Raw genomic sequence first — 13,206 nt, 5'->3', positions numbered from 1 at the left:
TTAAGTATAATATCTCGTGAACGTGGATCAAATTAGGCAAGACATCTAGAATAAAGGATGATTCAACTTGCAGGAAATTTGAACTTACGACTTACTAGAAGTATAATAAAGTTTACAGACTATCAGCTAGATAAATAGAAGAAACATTTTAGGTTGATTCATTCTTGCTTCTGGACTTCTTTGACCGCCTAGATGGTTTGGCGAGATGCTGGCGCTGACTCTCGAACCCCTTCTGGAAGTTCACCAAGTGCCTATACATCGTAGGTGGCATACGCATCCATGGAAGCATAATAGATGTTCTTCAACGGCAAGGGCACTTCTGCCCATATATGGTGGTCATCTTCTGTGATAGCATCCTTCATCTTGTTGTAGCTGTGGTGGATGATGGAACCAGCGTAGTCAGCCAAGCCATACTTTGGCTTAATCGTCACTGGATCAGGCACTCTCCACATATTCTGGATATCCACAAAGTTTTGTACCACCAGACCAACACGCTTGAGTTTTTTCTCGTCATTGTTGATGTCCACCGCAACAAAGGTGTACTCCTCGTCGAGCAGGAAGGCGGCAGGCAGGCCGCAGTGCTCATCAGCAACGCTTATGTGGTACATGAGGACGTAGATGCCAACGCATAACTGAACGACGACAACCATCTGTGTCGGACCACGAGGCCAGGTGAACTCCACATCCAGTGCAACTATCTTCTGGTCGTCGTTCTGCAGCCAGCATTTGAATCTGCCAATGCAGTACTCAACACAGCTAGCCTTGTTCGTGTACTTCACAAAAATTTCGGTATTCCCATCTGCCCTAGCAGCATAATCTTTCTCGAACGCCATGCCGAAGGACTGTAATTGATGAAACCAGTATAAGACATGAAGCATGACAATAACATGATAACAATAAGCCGAGATGAACATGACGGCAGATAGTATATTAATTCTGGCGCTATTGAAAGTTTATGTAAACAAGTGCATGAACAATTTAAACTAAACAAGTACTCCCTCTGTAAAGAAATCACTAAAGTAGTGAACCAAAAGTTGTTATATTTCCTTGCAAAGGGAGTATACGCGAATTAACAATCAAAATTTACGCTCTTGAAATATTTATCTAAACAACTGCATCAACAATCAAGAATAAACATGTATCTATGAATTGTTCATCGCCCATGTAGATGAAACTGTGTGTAAACACTAAAGAAGCAGGAGAAAAACAACAAATTGACAAGACAATGGACTAGATGTTGCATGCAGATGAATCTGTGTGCAAGATTCTCATAAGGCAACTGACTACATGTTGCAGGAAGATGAATCTGTGTGCACAAAATAAAGAAGCATGAGAACAAAAATTGACAAGAAGAAGGCCATCGTATGTGCTGCTACTCGAGAACTGTTGGGAATCGTAGCGTAATTTAAAATTTTCCTACGCTCACCAAGATCCATCTATGGAGTCTACTAGCAACGAAGGGAAAGGAGTGCATCTACATACCCTTGTAGATCGCGAGCGGAAGCGTTCCAATGAACGTGGATGACGGAGTCGTACTCGTCGTGATCCAAATCACCGATGACCGAGTGCCGAACGGACGGCACCTCCGCGTTCAACACACGTACGGTGCAGCGACATCTCCTCCTTCTTGATCCAGCAAGGGGGAAGGAGAGGTTGATGGAGATCCAACAGCACGACGGCGTGGTGGTGGATGTAGCGGTTCTCCGGCAGAGCTTCGCTGAGCTTCTGCGAGAGAGAGAGAGGTGTTGCAGGGGAGGAGGGAGGCGCCCAAGGCTGTAGGTTGCTGCCCTCCCTCCCCCCCTTTATATAGGCCCCCTTGGGAGGGGGTCCGGCCAAAACCCATCTAGGGTTGGGGGGCGGCGGCCAAGGAGTGGAAAGGGGTGCCTTGCCCCCCAAGGCAAGGGGGAAGCTCCCCCCCAGGGTTCCCGACCCTAGGCGCATGGGTGGAGGCCCAAGGGGGGCGCCCCAGCCCACTAAGGGCTGGTTCCCTTCCACTTTCAGCCCACGGGGCCCTCCGGGATAGGTGGCCCCACCCGGTGGACCCCCGGGACCCTTCCGGTGGTCCCGGTACAATACCGGTAACCCCCGAAACTTTCCCGGTGGCCGAAACTTGACTTCCTATATATAATTCTTCACCTCCGGACCATTCCGGAACCTCTCGTGAGGTCCGGGATCTCATCCGGGACTCCGAACAACTTTCAGGTTTCCGCATACATATATCTCTACAACCCTAGCGTCACCGAACCTTAAGTGTGTAGACCCTACGGGTTCGGGAGACATGCAGACATGACCGAGACGCCTCTCCGGTCAATAACTAACAGCGGGATCTGGATACCCATGTTGGCTCCCACATGTTCCACGATGATCTCATCAGATGAACCACGGTGTCGAGGATTCAATCAATCCCGTATACAATTCCCTTTGTCAATCGGTATGTTACTTGCCCGAGATTCGATCGTCGGTATCCCAATACCTTGTTCAATCTCGTTACCGGCAAGTCTCTTTACTCGTACCGCAATGCATGATCCCGTGACTAACGCCTTAGTCACATTGAGCTAATTATGATGATGCATTACCGAGTGGGCCCAGAGATACCTCTCCGTCATACGGAGTGACAAATCCCAGTCTCGATCCGTGCCAACCCAACAGATACTTTCGGAGATACCCGTAGTGCACCTTTATAGTCGCCCAGTTATGTTGTGACATTTGGCACACCCAAAGCACTCCTACGGTATCCGGGAGTTGCACGATCTCATGGTCTAAGGAAAAGATACTTGACATTGGAAAAGCTCTAGCAAACGAAACTACACGATCTTTTATGCTATGCTTAGGATTGGGTCTTGTCCATCACATCATTCTCCTAATGATGTGATCCCGTTATCAATGACATCCAATGTCCATAATCAGGAAACCATGACTATCTGTTGATCAACGAGCTAGTCAACTAGAGGCTTACTAGGGACACGTTGTGGTCTATGTATTCACACATGTATTACGATTTCCAGACAATACAATTGTAGCATGAACAATAGACAATTATCATGAACAAAGAAATATAATAATAACCATTTATTATTGCCTCTAGGGCATATTTCCAACAGTCTCCCACTTGCACTAGAGTCAATAATCTAGTTACATTGTGATGAATCGAACACCCATTGCGTCCTGGTGTTGATCATGTTTTGCCCTAGGGAGAGGTTTAGTCAACGGATCTGCTACATTCAGGTCCGTATGTACTTTACAAATATCTATGTCTCCATTTTGAACACTTTCACGAATGGAGTTGAAGCGACGCTTGATATGCCTGGTCTTCCTGTGAAACCTGGGCTCCTTCACAAGGGCAATAGCTCCAGTGTTGTCACAGAAGAGAGTCATCGGGCCCGACGCATCGGGAATCACCCCTAGGTCGGTAATGAACTCCTTCATCCAGACTGCTTCCTGTGCTGCCTTCGAGGCTGCCATGTACTCCGCTTCACATGTAGATCCCGCCACGACGCTTTGCTTGCAACTGCACCAGCTTACTGCTCCTCCATTCAAAATATACACGTATCCGGTCTGTGACTTCGAGTCATCCAGATCTGTGTTGAAGCTAGCGTCGACGTAACCCTTTATGACGAGCTCTTCGTCACCTCCATAAACGAGAAACATATCCTTAGTCCTTTTCAGGTACTTTAGGATATTCTTGACCGCTGTCCAGTGTTCCATGCCGGGATTACTTTGGTACCTTCCTACCAAACTTACGGCAAGGTTTACATCAGGTCTGGTACACAGCATGGCATACATAATAGACCCTATGGCCGAGGCATAGGGGATGACACTCATCTTTTCTCTATCTTCTGCCGTGGTCGGGCATTGAGCCGTGCTCAATTGCACACCTTGCAATACAGGCAAGAACCCCTTCTTGGACTGATCCATATTGAACTTCTTCAATATCTTGTCAAGGTATGTACTCTGTGAAAGACCAATGAGGCGTCTTGATCTATCTCTATAGATCTTGATGCCTAATATATAAGCAGCTTCTCCAAGGTCCTTCATTGAAAAACACTTATTCAAATAGGCCTTTATACTTTCCAAGAATTCTATATCATTTCCCATCAATAGTATGTCATCCACATATAATATGAGAAATGCTACAGAGCTCCCACTCACTTTCTTGTAAACACAGGCTTCTCCATAAGTCTGTGTAAACCCAAACGCTTTGATCATCTCATCAAAGCGAATGTTCCAACTCCGAGATGCTTGCACCAGCCCATAGATTGAGCGCTGGAGCTTGCATACTTTGTTAGCATTTTTAGGATCGACAAAACCTTCCGGCTGCATCATATACAACTCTTCCTTAAGGAAGCCGTTAAGGAATGCCGTTTTGACGTCCATCTGCCATATCTCATAATCATAGTATGCGGCAATTGCTAACATGATTCGGACGGACTTCAGCTTTGCTACGGGTGAGAAAGTCTCATCGTAGTCAACCCCTTGAACTTGTCGATAACCCTTAGCGACAAGTCGAGCTTTCTAGATGGTCACATTACCATCCGCGTCCGTCTTCTTCTTAAAGATCCATTTGTTTTCTATGGCTCACCGATCATCGGGCAAGTCAGTCAAAGTCCATACTTCGTTTTCATACATGGATCCTATCTCGGATTTCATGGCTTCTAGCCATTTGTCGGAATCCGGGCCCGCCATCGCTTCTTCATAGTTCGAAGGTTCACCGTTGTCTAACAACATGATTTCCAGGACAGGGTTGCCATACCACTCTGGTGCGGAACGTGTCCTTGTGGACCTACGAAGTTCAGTAGTAACTTGATCCGAAGCTTCATGATCATCATCATTAACTTCCTCCCCAGTCGGTGTAGGCACCACAGGAACATTTTCCCGCGCTGCGCTACTTTCCGGTTCGGAAGGGGTGACTATCACCTCATCAAGTTCCACTTTCCTCCCACTCAATTCTTTCGAGAGAAACTCCTTCTCCAGAAAGGACCCGTTCTTGGCAACGAAGATCTTGCCTTCGGATCTGAGGTAGAAGGTATACCCAATAGTTTCCTTAGGGTATCCTATGAAGACGCATTTTTCCGATTTGGGTTCGAGCTTTTCAGGTTGAAGTTTCTTGAGATAAGCATCGCATCCCCAAACTTTTTTAGAAACGACAGCTTAGGTTTCTTCCCAAACCATAATTCATACGGTGTCGTCTCAACGGATTTCGAAGGAGCCCTATTTAAAGTGAATGCGGCAGTCTCTAAAGCATAGCCCCAAAATGAGAGCGGTAAATCGGTAAGAGACATCATAGATCGCACCATATCCAATAGAGTGCGATTACGACGTTCGGACACACCATTTCTCTGAGGTGTTCCAGGCGGCGTGAGTTGTGAAAGTATTCCACATTTCCTTAAGTGTGTACCAAATTCGTGACTTAAATATTCTCCACCACGATCTGATCGTAAGAATTTTATTTTTCTGTCACGTTGATTCTCAACTTCACTCTGAAATTCCTTGAACTTTTCAAAGGTTTCAGACTTGTGTTTCATCAGGTAGACATACCCATATCTACTTAAATCATCAGTGAGAGTGAGAACATAACAATATCCTCCGCGAGCCTCAACACTCATTGGACCACACACATCGGTATGTATGATTTCCAATAAGTTGGTTGCTTGCTCCATTGTTTCGGAGAACGGAGTCTTGGTCATCTTACCCATGAGGCATGGTTCGCACGTGTCAAATGATTCGTAATCAAGAGACTCCAAAAGTCCATCTGCATGGAGCTTCTTCATGCGCTTGACACCAATGTGACCAAGGCGGCAGTGCCACAAGTATGTGGGACTATCGTTATCAACTTTACATCTTTTGGTATTCACACTATGAACATGTGTAACATCACGTTCGAGATTCATCAAAAATAAACCATTGACCAGCGGGGCATGACCATAAAACATATCTCTCAAATAAATAGAACAACCATTATTCTCGGATTTAAATGAGTAGCCATCTCGAATTAAACGAGATCCAGATACAATGTTCATGCTCAAAGCTGGCACTAAATAACAATTATTGAGGTTTAAAACTAATCCCGTGGGTAGATGCAGAGGTAGCGTGCCAACGGCGATCACATCGACCTTGGAACCATTCCCGACGCGCATCGTCACCTCGTCCTTCGCCAGTCTCCGTTTATTCCGTAGTTCCTGTTTTGAGTTACAAATATGAGCAACCGCACCGGTATCAAATACCCAGGAGCTACTATGAGTACTGGTAAGGTACACATCAATTACATGTATATCACATATACCTTTGGTGTTGCCGGCCTTCTTCTTGTCCGCTAAGTATTTGGGGCAGTTCCGCTTCCAGTGACCACCTCCCTTGCAATAAAAGCACTCAGTCTCGGGCTTGGGTCCATTCTTTGACTTCTTCCCAGTAACTGGTTTACCGGGCGCGCCAACTCCCTTGCCGTCCTTCTTGAAGTTCTTCTTACCCTTGCCCTTCTTGAACTTAGTGGTTTTATTCACCATCAACACTTGATGTTCTTTTCTGATCTCCCCTTCCGCTGATATCAGCATTGAATATACCTCGGGAATGGTCTTTTCCATCCCCTGCATATTGTAGTTCATCACAAAGCTATTGTAGCTTGGTGGAAGCGACTGAAGGATTCTGTCAATGACCGCGTCATCCGGGAGATTAACTCCCAGCTGAGTCAAGCGGTTGTGCAAACCAGACATTCTGAGTATGTGCTCACTAACAGAACTGTTCTCCTCCATTTTACAGCTGAAGAACTTGTCGGAGACATCATATCTCTCGACCCGGGCATGAGCTTGAAAAACCAGTTTCAGCTCCTCGAACATCTCATATGCTCCATGTTTGTCAAAACACTTTTGGAGACCCGGCTCTAAGCTGTATAGCATGCCGCACTAAACGAGGGAGTAATCATCAGCACGCTGCTGCCAAGCGTTCATAACGTCTTGGTTCTCAGGGATTGGTGCTTCACCTAGCGGTGCTTCTAAGACATAATCTTTCTTGGCTACTATGAGGATGATCCTCAGGTTTCGGACCCAGTCCGTATAGTTGCTGCCATCATCTTTCAGCTTGGTTTTCTCTAGGAACGCGTTGAAATTGAGGACAACGTTGGCCATTTGATCTACAAGACATAGTGTAAAGATTTTAGACTAAGTTCATGATAATTAAGTTCATCTAATCAAATTTTTAATGAACTCCCACTCAGATAGACATCCCTCTAGCCATCTAAGTGAAACATGATCCGAATTCAACTAGGCCGTGTCCGATCATCACGTGAGACGGACTAGTCAAGATCGGTGAACATCTCCATGTTGATCGTATCTTCTATACGACTCATGCTCGACCTTCAGGTCCTCCGTGTTCCGAGGCCATGTCTGTACATGCTAGGCTCGTCAAGTCAACCTAAGTGTATTGCGTGTGTTTCGAGGCCATGTCTGTACATGCTAGGCTCGTCAACACCCGTTGTATTCGAACGTTAGAATCTATCACACCCGATCATCACGTGGTGCTTCGAAACAACGAACCTTCGCAACGGTGCACAGTTAGGGTGAACACTTTCTTGAAATTATTATAAGGGATCATCTTACTTACTACCGTCATTCTAAGCAAATAAGATGCAAAAACATGATAAACATCACATGCAATCAACTAGTGACATGATATGGCCAATATCATTATGCTCCTTTGATCTCCATCTTCGGGGCACCATGATCATCTTCGTCACCGGCATGACACCATGATCTCCATCATCATGATCTCCATCATTGTGTCTTCATGAAGTCGTCACGCCAACGATTACTTCTACTTCTATGGCTAACGCGTTTAGCAACAAAGTAAAGTAAATTACATGGCGTTATTCAATGACACGCAGGTCATGCAAAATAATAAAGACAACTCCTATGGCTCCTGCCGGTTGTCATACTCATCGACCTGCAAGTCGTGATTCCTATTACAAGAATATGAACAATCTCATACATCACATATATCATTCATCACATCTTCTGGCCATATCACATCACATTGCACTTGCTGCAAAAACAAGTTAGACGTCCTCTAATTGTTGTTGCAAGTTTTTACGTGGTTTGTAGGTTTCTAGCAAGAACGTTTTCTTACCTACGTATGACCACAACGTGATTTGCCAATTTCTATTTACCCTTCATAAGGACCCTTTTCATCGAATCCATTCCGACTAAAGTAGGAGAGACAGACACCCGCTAGCCACCTTATGCAACTAGTGCATGTCAGTCGGTGGAACCTGTCTCACGTAAGCGTACGTGTAAGGTCGGTCCGGGACGCTTCATCCTACAATGCCACCGAAACAAGAAACGACTAGTAGCGGCAAGAAGAATTGGCAAACTCAACGCCCACGACTGCTTTGTGTTCTACTCGTGCATAGTAACTACACATAGGCCTGGCTCTGATACCACTGTTGGGAATCGTAGCGTAATTTAAAATTTTCCTACGCTCACCAAGATGCATCTATGGAGTCTACTAGAAACGAGGGGAAAGGAGTGCATCTACATACCCTTGTAGATCGCGAGCGGAAGCGTTCCAATGAACATGGATGACGGAGTCGTACCCGCCGTGATCCAAATCACCGATGACCGAGTGCCGAACGGACGGCACCTCCGCGTTCAACACATGTACGGTGCAGCGACGTCTCCTCCTTCTTGATCCAGCAAGGAGGAAGGAGAGGTTGATGGAGATCCAACAGCACGACGGCGTGGTGGTGGATGTAGCGGTTCTCCGGCAGAGCTTCGCTGAGCTTCTGCGAGAGAGAGAGAGGTGTTGCAGGGGAGGAGGGAGGCGCCCAAGGCTGTAGGTTGCTGCCCTCCCTCCCCCCTTTATATAGGCCCCCTGGGAGGGGGGCCGGCCAAAACCCATCTAGGGTTGGGGGACGGCGGCCAAGGAGTGGAAAGGGGTGCCTTGCCCCCCAAGGCAAGGGGGAAGCTCCCCCCCAGGGTTCCCAACCCTAGGCGCATGGGGGGAGGCCCAAGGGGGGCGCCCCAGCCCACTAAGGGCTGGTTCCCTTCCACTTTCAGCCCACGGGGCCCTCCGGGATAGGTGGCCCCACCCGGTGGACCCCCGGGACCCTTCCGGTGGTCCCGGTACAATACCGGTAACCCCCGAAACTTTCCCGGTGGCTGAAACTTGACTTCCTATATATAATTCTTCACCTCCGGACCATTCCGGAACCTCTCGTGACGTCCGGGATCTCATCCAGGACTCCGAACAACTTTCGGGTTTCCGCATACATATATCTCTACAACCCTAGCGTCACCGAACCTTAAGTGTGTAGACCCTACGGGTTCGGGAGACATGCAGACATGACCGAGACGCCTCTCCGGTCAATAACCAACAGCGGGATCTGGATACCCATGTTGGCTCCCACATGTTCCACGATGATCTCATCGGATGAACCACGGTGTCGAGGATTCAATCAATCCCGTATACAATTTCCTTTGTCAATCGGTATGTTACTTGCCCGAGATTCGATCGTCGGTATCCCAATACCTTGTTCAATCTCGTTACCGGCAAGTCTCTTTACTCGTACCGCAATGCATGATCCCGTGACTAATGCCTTAGTCACATTGAGCTCATTATGATGATGCATTACCGAGTGAGCCCAGAGATACCTCTCCGTCATACGGAGTGACAAATCCCAGTCTCGATCCGTGCCAACCCAACAGATACTTTCGGAGATACCCGTAGTGCACCTTTATAGTCACCCAGTTACGTTGTGACATTTGGCACACCCAAATCACTCATACGGTATCCGGGAGTTGCACGATCTCATGGTCTAAGGAAAAGATACTTGACATTGGAAAAGCTCTAGCAAACGAAACTACACGATCTTTTATGCTATGCTTAGGATTGGGTCTTGTCCATCACATCATTCTCCTAATGATGTGATCCCGTTATCAATGACATCCAATGTCCATAGTCAGGAAACCATGACTATTTCTTTATCAACGAGCTAGTCAACTAGAGGCTTACTAGGGACACGTTGTGGTCTATGTATTCACACATGTATTACGATTTCCGGACAATACAATTATAGCATGAACAATGGACAATTATCATGAACAAAGAAATATAATAATAACCATTTATTATTGCCTCTAGGGCATATTTCCAACAAGAACTACTAACAAAATTGACAGGAAGGAGAACTCACCGTTCCAGAAGCCAGATTATTGGGAGAGTGGGCGACGCAGAGGAAGAGGGAATCAAGAGGACGCAGAGGTAGAGGAACCATTTTTGGAGAGTCGTGGCAGTGAGGACGAAGCGCCCTCGCGCATGCCCGTCCTAAATAATTGGGACGGGGCTCGTCCCGCTTGTTGGAGTCCTCGCTTCCTTTCTCATGTTTACATTTAAAATGGGCTCATCCCATTATAATAGGCCCGTATAAGAAAGCACAAGAAGCCCAAACGCTTCACGGTTGAGATTACCGATCTAAATTTGCTAAAAAAAATCTCAAAATAAAAAAACTAGCTAAAAAACAATACGTGATCTAAAACTACCTCTTCGTGAGATCCCAAATTCCCAATATTTCCTTGTGGTCGGTTGTTAGAGAATCCCCTATAAATAAACATTACGTGATCTAAAACTACCTCTTCATGAGATCCCAAATTCCAAATATTTCCTTGTGATCGGTTGTTAGAGAATCCCCTATAAATACAAAGCTTTTCACGGCATAGATCTTATACTCCACCCCACGCCTCCCACCCCACGCCTCCCATACCTAGCCTTCCATGACTACACCGAATTACCACCCCACGCTGCCCAAAGTAGCTCCCAGGTCGGTGAAGCCGACAGAGCCATCATCTTCGAAGCCTGCGTCGGCGAATCCTGAGATGAAAGAGAAGGGCACGTCAGGGAAGCCGAAAAAAGAGAAGGGCACGTCGGAGAAGCTGGCGAAGCAAAAGATGAAAGCGAACGGCAACGGCGTCGGTCGCCATCGAGAGAATCCTCCGGTAACGATCGAGATCCTTGTATTCTGTATACTCCCTCCTTCCCAAGTCTGCATGCAATCCCATTATTTACGGCGCACTTCCTTTTGATCTTGTTTAGTTACAGCCATAACGAACTATCCCTATTTCACCGAAGGGAGATGGGTGTGTCTAGAAAGAAAAGAAAAAAGGACAAAAAAGGCTTGCACGAATCTTAGCATAAAATCAATGACATATGACTTAGATGTGCAATACTTAGAGCACATCTAGATGTGCTTTAGCAAAACTTAAGGGAGATCGTGGATGCCTTCCTCTCTTAGTTTTAAGTCGTGATTGCCTCTCTCTGTAATGAAACTTGCGCTAATTTTCATGCAAGAAAGTTCTACGTGTAACGATATGGAAAGGAAGCACTAGTAATTTAACTTTGTTTAAAACCAGCAACCGAATCAACAAAATAATCGTAGTACTCCTAAATGCCTGATCAAATACGCAGTAGACAGAATACAAAGTAGTTTTGTACGTAAGTTTTTTTCTCTTTTTGTTGATTGGCCTGTTTTACACTAAACGTCGAGAAATTCAAGACTAGTGTATGTAGTTAATTTGTTCACTGTGAATCTTTGGTAACTGGTCCAAGTTGTCAGTTATGCGCGTTTCAATGGTCACAATGTACATGATTTAGTAAAAACATCAAATGTATGTACTATATTAAATTTTAGGCTGACGAGAAAGAAAGGAGAAAACTAAAGAGAAAGATGGACAGTAGGCTCACATGTTTCAGTCCTTGTCAATATTTTTAGGCTGCTTGATGATGCCTAGTTGTGTTTTTGGTTGCTCGAGTCACTACTATGGTCATGTTTACTGGACATAAGGTTATCATCTCTGTTTATATGCCTTAAAATCTGGAAATTGCTAATTTTTTGGCACAGGCTTTCTAAATGAGTTCTTAGTCTCTAGTCATTGAAACTGTTGGTGATTGCCCTTAATTTTGCATGGTCTTTACTAATTGATCTTTATGAATCTGATGGGAACTAAGGAGTATGTGCTCTTGAATTCTTGCAATGGAACTGCTACATTCCTTTTTTGAGATTATTTATAAACTATTGATCTTCTGATCATGTATGCAATTATTTTCGTAAGCGTGACGCCTAAAACTTTAGTAGTGTACATAGACCAAAGTCTGCTCTTTCTACTAAAAATCTATACTATTATTAGTCAATTTGCCGACAGAGATAGCTTGTTTTTCTATGTCTGGTGTTCATTATATGGCCTAGAAGCTCTATGATTTCATGCAGTACTGTAGAGCACAATTTTGATATTGGCATAGATTAGATCTAGTCGGTTCTATGCGTGTTTAAATGAATACCATGGGAACTCAGGTTGCTTCATTGCTGCAATACGAGAAGTTCATAAAAAATTAAACGCACAGCAACTGACGTACATCAAGTTGATTGGACTGGGTGAACTTCTCAAGACTCCTGGCATGAGAACGAGATGTCTACTGTGCCCAGCCATCGCTTATTCATATGGTGCAGAGCAGGATGCCGTTATAATTAATGGGAGACCATGTAGGATCACACTAAAAGATGTGGAGCATATAACAAGCCTGCCCTGCATGGGGAAGAATCATGTCTCTTCAAATCACAACGATACTTTGGAGTTGTGGAAGGAACTGAAAGACCCCAATGACACAAAAGTAACTTTGAAAGGATTGCTAGCCAAGATGAAAGGCGACAGCACACCGAATTTTGTCAGGCCATTTGTCTTGTACACCATAGGCAAATATGTATGCCCCACAACACAGCAGTATGTGGACAACAGATACCTTGGGATTGTTAGAAACGTTGAGACAATAATGAGGACCAATTTTGGACAGCTTACACTTGACCATCTTATGGCTAGCGTCAGGAAATTTGTAAATGGTGGAGCAAATCTGGAGGGCAACCTACCACTGCTGCAAGTAATACAATCATTATTAACATACCATACATTTAATTTTATGGAAAATTTTCTAAGCTATTTTTGTTGTAATGCAGACGTGGTACTACGAGAAGTGGAGGGTGCACCAATTGGAATCTACCATCTCGTATGCATCAAGGTTAAGACCTCTGATCCAAAACTGGAATGACGAGAAGGCACAGAAGGTTGACAACATAATCAACAAAAAATATATAGGGGTTGGAGACGTAAAGTGTTAGTACTGTGTGCCTGGATTATCTACCATATGTTTTGAATGATACTAACGACACGAACA

At 45.3% G+C, this 13,206-nt stretch overlaps 1 protein-coding gene across 1 annotated transcript; it reads right to left on the bottom strand.

The window, feature by feature from the left end:
- Positions 1-251: 251 nt before the first annotated feature.
- On the bottom strand, positions 252-833 carry LOC141042776 (uncharacterized). Its single transcript, XM_073511667.1, has one exon. It carries the CDS (start codon positions 831-833, stop codon positions 252-254), a length of 582 nt encoding a protein of 193 aa, XP_073367768.1.
- Between the last annotated feature and the right edge of the window lie 12,373 nt (positions 834-13,206).

Source organism: Aegilops tauschii, chromosome 3, assembly GCF_002575655.3.
Source record: "Aegilops tauschii subsp. strangulata cultivar AL8/78 chromosome 3, Aet v6.0, whole genome shotgun sequence".
Classification (NCBI taxonomy): Eukaryota; Viridiplantae; Streptophyta; class Magnoliopsida; order Poales; family Poaceae; genus Aegilops; species Aegilops tauschii.
The sequence above is the reverse complement of the archived record's forward strand: the minus strand, read 5'-3'. Positions and strand labels throughout refer to the sequence as shown.

Excerpts from the sequence above, each read along its gene's own strand:
- LOC141042776 (XM_073511667.1), bottom strand. The coding sequence starts at position 833 with ATGGCGTTCGAGAAAGATTATGCTGCTAGGGCAGATGGGAATACCGAA.